At 31.3% G+C, this 7,004-nt stretch overlaps 1 protein-coding gene across 1 annotated transcript; it reads left to right on the forward strand.

Annotated features, from left to right (window-relative positions):
• The first annotated feature begins 1,725 nt into the window (after positions 1–1,725).
• LOC120087256 (40S ribosomal protein S4-3) lies at positions 1,726–5,092 on the forward strand. Its single transcript, XM_039044193.1, has 5 exons — positions 1,726–1,864; positions 3,178–3,255; positions 3,357–3,537; positions 3,984–4,081; positions 4,432–5,092. The coding sequence occupies exons 1-5, from the start codon at positions 1,862–1,864 to the stop codon at positions 4,864–4,866; spliced, it is 795 nt and encodes a 264-aa protein (XP_038900121.1). The 5' UTR covers positions 1,726–1,861; the 3' UTR covers positions 4,867–5,092.
• The last annotated feature ends 1,912 nt before the right edge of the window (positions 5,093–7,004 follow it).

Genomic DNA, 7,004 nt, shown 5'->3' on the forward strand with positions numbered 1-7,004 from the left:
TAAGCAAATCGATCCTTCACGAGTTGTTCATAATTACTGTTGGGTTAAATGTCTGTTTTACCCCTATATTTACATTTTTTTCCTTAAATACCATTGATTCCTCTAATAAACAATTTGTTTATGGTCTAACCATAAATTAAGTCCATCTCGGGCCAATGAGAGTGTATGACCCTTGTTCAAGACCTAGAACCAGCGCTTAAGGGAACTATTTATCAAAAGATTGACCTCACAAACAGGAGTTCATAAATCACTCAAGATTAAGATCGAGTCGCACATGATCATCATATGAAGTGTTAATCTCATCAATGAATAGATTTACAAAGAGAGATTAAATATTTCACAGTTCGGTCTTCACTCACATGTCTCCACATGAACGGTTTGGATCAAATAATTTGTAACTATTACAGAGTGGGTCGTATCCGTAGTGTCACCGGGATAAGACACTTAACCTTATCTATATACTATAGACTTTTTAAGTTATCTCTTGAACATGATCCACCTTGTATGTCAACTACATATCGTTGAAGACTACATATGATAACCTTGGATTTTTTTAGTTAATAGTTTAAATTAATGTTACACAATTAAAAATTAAATTAATAAACTAATTCTGATCTTTGAAAATGAACTAATACAACTTATGCCAAAACCTAAATCTGATATTTGAAAACGAACTAATAGAATGAAAACATTTTTATAACATAACAAAATAAAAATTAATAAAAGAATATTCACCATAATCAAATAAATAACATCCACCCTAACACAATCAAAGTCATGGTATATCATTTGAATATACTTTATTTTTAGTATCGGTTGACTAATATATCGAATACAAATTATATCAGTTGATTGATATATCAAATGTAAATTATATTATATATACTCGTTGATATCTCAAATCAAGGTAGAAATTGGAATAATAAAAAATATAGAAATTAAATTTTTTTTTTTTTTTGTTATATTTACAAATTTAGAGAACTATTGCAATATTTACAAATTTGTTTTTTTTCCTACTCATTACAATTTTTCTTTAATTAAATCGTTATAAATCTTAACTTGTTAGATGCTAATGTTTTATTAACTAACTTGTTATAAAATTAAATTATTCCATTTTTTAAGATTAAAGATTAAATGGTTACATATCAATGTTTAGTAATTAAATTGATGATGAAAGTTGAAGAATAAACATGATATTAAATTTCTGATGTGTCGACATTTTAAACAATAGTTTCGCATTTTTCAAGAGTTTGACATTGACATGAGAAATGAATCAACTTTTTCATTATATTGTTAAAAAAAATGATCAAACATAATAAATGAACAATAAAATGTCACTAAGATAAATACAATATAAATAATAAACCTATTAACAATATAAATAATAAAATGTCACGAATGAGACATCATGCCACTGCAAACAACAAAGAAAAACTTCAGACCGAACAATCTAATTGACCAATTTAGGAAGATACACAGTAGCACCATGAACGCAAAGATTTCACTCTTGCCAAATGTGATAAATAACAGTACCACAACCTAAAAAGCATAAAATATTTATCTACTAAATTAAGTATTTGTTTTTCATTTTTTATTTTTATAACTTTTTAAAAAAATATTTATAAAATTTTATCTATATTTCTAGCAACATTTTTATAACATTAAACATCAACATTTACGTTGACCTTGGTAGTTTATAGAATTAAAAGGTTTTATTAAAAAAAAAAAAAAGGATTTTAAAAATAAGAAATTAAATTCCTCTCTCCCTCCAAGCCGTTTATATTTCGTTCTCACACTTACAGAAAACCCTAGCTCTCCCCCACAGACGCCGGCGCCGATTCCATTTTAGCTCCCTGAAGATATGGTCAGTGATCTCTTTTTTAACCCGTTTCTTCCTTTGATTCATTTCTCCATTCTATTCTTCTTTCTATCCTCGTGGAATTTTAGACTTCTTTATCTGTTTTGGGTCACTCCTTCGTCTGCAGATGGATCACTTTGTGATGTGATTACGCCTTCATTTGGTTATTCTTCTGAGACAATTTGTTCGGGACAATAATGTCTAAATTTTTACCAACGGATTCATTCTATAGAAGTTTGATTGGTTTCTTTGATTTCGTTTTCAACTGACCCCCCCTTTTTTAATTACAATTTAGTAGCGAAGGATTTAGCTAATTCCTTTGTGTGGCACATTGATTCTTCTATTCAACTGGGTTTCACTAGTTTTACGTTCTTAATGTTAAATTGTTTACTGTTTCCTCTTTGAAGTCGAAGGGTTATTGTCTTTTCTTTCTTTTCTCTCTGGGGTTTTAGAGCATGGAATTATTTCGACGACAATTTTCACTTTGGAAACGTATTGAATACACAATAACTGAGTTGCGTTGTTCTTGTTTAATTCTTTTGGACGATATCTGTTCTCTGTAGAGGAATTAAATTGTTTCTGTTGGGTACAGATGTCTACCCACGGCTTACACAAGTTACTTATCCTGGTTTATGTGTCCTAATGCTCGTGGTTGAGTTGTGTTCTGCTTGCACCATCATGTAATTTAAGTTGGCTATTTAAGATTGGTGTGTCAGTGTTTCAGTTGAGGAGTTCCTCCATCCGCCTTTCAGGGAGAAGGGTTGTTTTCCTTGGGAGGTGGGGGTGTGCACTATTTTGTGTGTAATGGGGAGAGAGAAATGATAGAGTGTTTAGAGGATTGGAGAGGGATCCTAATGTTGTTTGGTCTTCTGTGAAGTTTTATGTCTCCCTTTCAGTTTCAATTTCGAAGACCTATTGTAACTATTCTTTAGGCAATGTTTTAGTTAGTTGGACTCCATTTTTTTTAGGGTTTTTTTTCTGTGTGCTTGGTTTTTTATGCCTTTGTATTCCTTCATTTTCTCTATATGAAAGCTATGTTTTCTATTAAAAAAAGACCGTTCTGCTTACGACCTTATTAATTTATAGAAAACCCTAGTGAGGTTGTGATGATAAAATGGCTAGGAATTTGTTTCTAGGAGCACAATGATTATTGGATGTATGTGCCCTTGTATGGGACTGTATTCATCAGCACATTTTTGTCTGCTATCCTTTCTTTTTCCTTTTGATCTCTGGATTTCTGTGTAAATGCTTGTGTTTTGGTATTCTAAGTAGAGTAGATATTCTTTTCTCATTGAAATTAATGCCTATGGCTATGACAGGCAAGAGGACTGAAGAAACATTTGAAGAGACTCAATGCTCCAAAGCATTGGATGCTTGACAAACTTGGTGGTGCATTTGTGAGTCAAATTTGTAGTTTCATTTATTTTACGTTTTCTCTAGAGTTTATGCATCACACTTATTTCTGACATTTAGTTCTACCTCTCAAATCTGTTTGTAGGCCCCCAAACCTTCATCTGGACCTCATAAGTCCAGGGAATGCCTTCCTTTGATTCTTATATTGAGGAACAGACTGAAATATGCTCTCACATACCGTGAGGTAATTGCAATTTTAATGCAAAGACATGTTTTGGTCGATGGGAAGGTCAGAACAGACAAGACTTTCCCTGCTGGTTTCATGGGTATGGTCATCTTAAACTTTGTAACTATACTACTGTTTGAGTTCCCATATTTAATTGACCACCCTTTCACATAATTACCACCATAGGAGTTATTAGAATAGCTTGCTAAATTAATTTTTTATTTTTTGGAATTGGCCGTTGATTTTATGAACTGAATTATGAAAGTAATGGAGTGTCAGCTCATCATTTCAATCCTTGCATATCGACATTGTCTTCCTTTGGTTCTAGTGCTTCCCCTACGCTTTAGGCTATTACTAATGGCTGGTGGGGTCCTTACTGTAAATTGTATATTATGTCTTTCTGGTGGCGTGAGTGTTAGTTCTACCATTATTTTGTTTTAGCATTTTCTTCCCATTGTTCTCAGTGGAAGATGTTCATTCTGTTTATTACTTTTGTATATACATGTTAAGCACAACACTAATTTTTGTCTCTCCCCCCCTCTTTAGACGTTGTGTCAATTCCCAAGACAAACGAGAATTTCCGGCTTCTTTATGACACAAAAGGCCGATTCCGTTTACACTCAGTCAGGGATGAAGAGGCTAAGGTTAGCTACTGCCCTTGACCTTCTATTTGTTACAATCTTGTTTTATAAATTGTACTAGTTTCAAAGGAAAATAGATTTAATTACAAAGAGTCTGTTATCAACAGTTCATAAAGCATAGGGGAGAGGTTTAGCATTTGTGTGGTAGGAATATCGAATTCTAAAATTTGGCCATACTTGAACAGGATCTGTTCTATAGGTGGTACAACTATGTCCTTGAGTTTTAAAAATATTGTATTCTAAAATGATTCTGCATTTTTCAGTTCGATTACTTCAAGTTAGCTGCTTTTTTTGTTTGTTGTCCATCATATAATTGGACGGTTGAAGGTTGACTTTCATATTATTTTTTGCAGTATAAGCTGTGCAAAGTACGGTCAGTGCAGTTTGGGCAAAAGGGCATCCCTTATCTGAACACTTATGATGGACGCACAATCCGTTATCCTGACCCTCTGATAAAGGCGAATGACACCATCAAGCTGGATCTTGAGTCCAACAAGATCGCTGATTTCATCAAGTTTGATGTAGGAAATGTTGTGATGGTGACTGGTGGAAGAAACAGGGGCAGGGTTGGAGTGATAAAGAATAGGGAGAAGCATAAGGGAAGCTTTGAGACAATCCACATTCAGGATGCAACCGGGCACGAATTTGCAACTCGGCTGGGCAATGTGTTCACAATTGGCAAGGGAACTAAGCCATGGGTGTCCTTACCCAAGGGCAAGGGTATTAAATTATCCATCATCGAAGAAGCCAGGAAGAGGTTGGCAAGCCAAGCCGCAGTCACCGCATAAGACGTGTAAGTGTAGTCATGATGAAAGGTGGGATTTTGCTCTTGATTGTTTTGTTTTTTGGTTAAGTAGATCTCTCCCCAAAAAAGGCAGATGCTTTGTTATTTCTTTTACTAGAATTATTTGAGGTTATTGCTATGACTTTGCCATTCCAAGACTCTTTGCTTCATGAGGTTACTTGTTTTTCTGGTAAATGGAAATATCCTTCAACTTGGATTTGTTGGCCAAATCTTGTTCACCAACATATATTTCAGGATTATGTGGTACAATTAGATCGAATAAGTCGAACTCCCAAGGAACCATCATAATCAATTTCTCAAAGTTGAATTCACAACACCAATAAATTGGGGGTTTGGATTGTAAAAACAGAGAAAAATAAATTAAAGATAAATAAAGAAATAAATCAAATCTTAAAAAGGTATTTAAGTCAAGGTAATGTCATCCAATTGTAATGTTAATCTCAAGCTTACAAAATCAAATCAATCAAGCATGTATCCAAGCACTTGTTCAAACAAGTCGGGATAAGTTTAATTCCCTAAAGCTATTGATTATAACAAAGCATTGCAATCAATTCTTATAATTATCGAATTAATTATGCATGATAGCGTTTTTTTATCAATGGGACAATAAGCATGAACATAAAGGGAAGACTAAGACAAAACGGAGAATATCAAAATTTGCTAAATAACAACAATAATAGTATTTTTCATACAAGAAAATATAATATGCAAGTAAATTCTCAAAATTTAGAGAAATGCTAAAAACAATTATACAAGGTTTCTGAAAAAATCAACAATAAATAAGGATTAAATTTAAGATTTCTTGAAAAATACATCGACCAAAATTGGACATTGAAAGTACAACCACTAAAGTCTCGACAACCATTTTGATTTTTGTTTAGCTTTCAAAAAATTGATTTTGTTTTTGAAATTTAGCTACAAATTCAATCATTGTACTTAAGAAAAATGCAAATCATTTTAAGAAATGTAGATGATATAAGCTTAATGATAAAAACTAAAAACTAAAAACTAAATGGTTAGGACCTAAATTAAATAAATTTTAAAATATAAAGACCAAAATGATATTTTAATCATCAACGTAATCAAGTTGGCTACTTTATAAAGTTTTTTATGTTCTTAAAAGAAAATTACAAATTTTCACGCGTCCCATACGGAAATAATTTACATTCACATTTTATCCATTGTTTCATATGTGTTTTTGTTTTGCCAATAATTTGAGTTCAGCAAAATAAAATAAAAATATATATTAAAAAATGAACAAAAAGAAATCATGGGAAATAAAAATTTATCCCTAAAACTTAAATTTTGAGAGTGGTATCAATTAAAACTATATACTAATAATTATATCAATTTAAACTACGAATATTTATAAAAGAAAATATTAATTTTTACTTTCCATTACATTTTATTTGGGAAAACATTGTGTGAGAGTTATAATTGTATCGATTAAACCTCTAAACTTTCATAACTGTATTAGTGTATTAATTTAGACTCTTAGTTATGATTTCTTTTGAGAATCATCAATGCAACTAATCGTCCATTTTGTAAAACTGGATGAATCTTAAAGGTTAAGGGTCTAAATTAATTCTATTATGAAAATTCACAAATCAAAGGGGCAACTGAAAAGATAGCGAAAGATAGTAGATATAGCACAATGTAAATAATTTGCAAATGTAGCAAAATTTAGATATAGCTTTAAAAGTTGATCAGTGATAGATCATATCGCTAATACAAGTCTATCACCAATAGAGTCTATCACTGATAGGTTTTGCTATATTTGTAATTATTTAAAATGTTGTTATATACTTAGGTCACATTTACCACTCTGGTCTAATCGTGATGGGTCACAATTATAAATGTAATGAAATTGTTTTGTATCACATTTACTTAGAAGAAAGACTTATAAAATTGACCTACTTCACGAGCAATATTTTACAAATGTCCTAAACTTTAATTATATTTCATAACTAAATTTTTAATTTTTTTGGGATTAACCTTGTTGTACATTCTCTTTTCCATTAAATGTTTGTATTATTTTGTAATTAAAATATTAAAAATAATTCAAAACCTTTTTAGTAATAATTATTTAGAGATTTCTTCTTTAAGAAAAATTAATTAATT

Source organism: Benincasa hispida, chromosome 9, assembly GCF_009727055.1.
Source record: "Benincasa hispida cultivar B227 chromosome 9, ASM972705v1, whole genome shotgun sequence".
NCBI classification, from domain to species: domain Eukaryota; kingdom Viridiplantae; phylum Streptophyta; class Magnoliopsida; order Cucurbitales; family Cucurbitaceae; genus Benincasa; species Benincasa hispida.

Bases quoted from the DNA above. Each gene is read 5' to 3' on its own strand.
- LOC120087256 (XM_039044193.1), top strand. The intron at 3,256-3,356 runs GTGAGTCAAATT...ATCTGTTTGTAG, and splicing joins ACAAACTTGGTGGTGCATTT to GCCCCCAAACCTTCATCTGG. The intron at 3,538-3,983 runs GTATGGTCATCT...CCCCCTCTTTAG, and splicing joins TTTCCCTGCTGGTTTCATGG to ACGTTGTGTCAATTCCCAAG.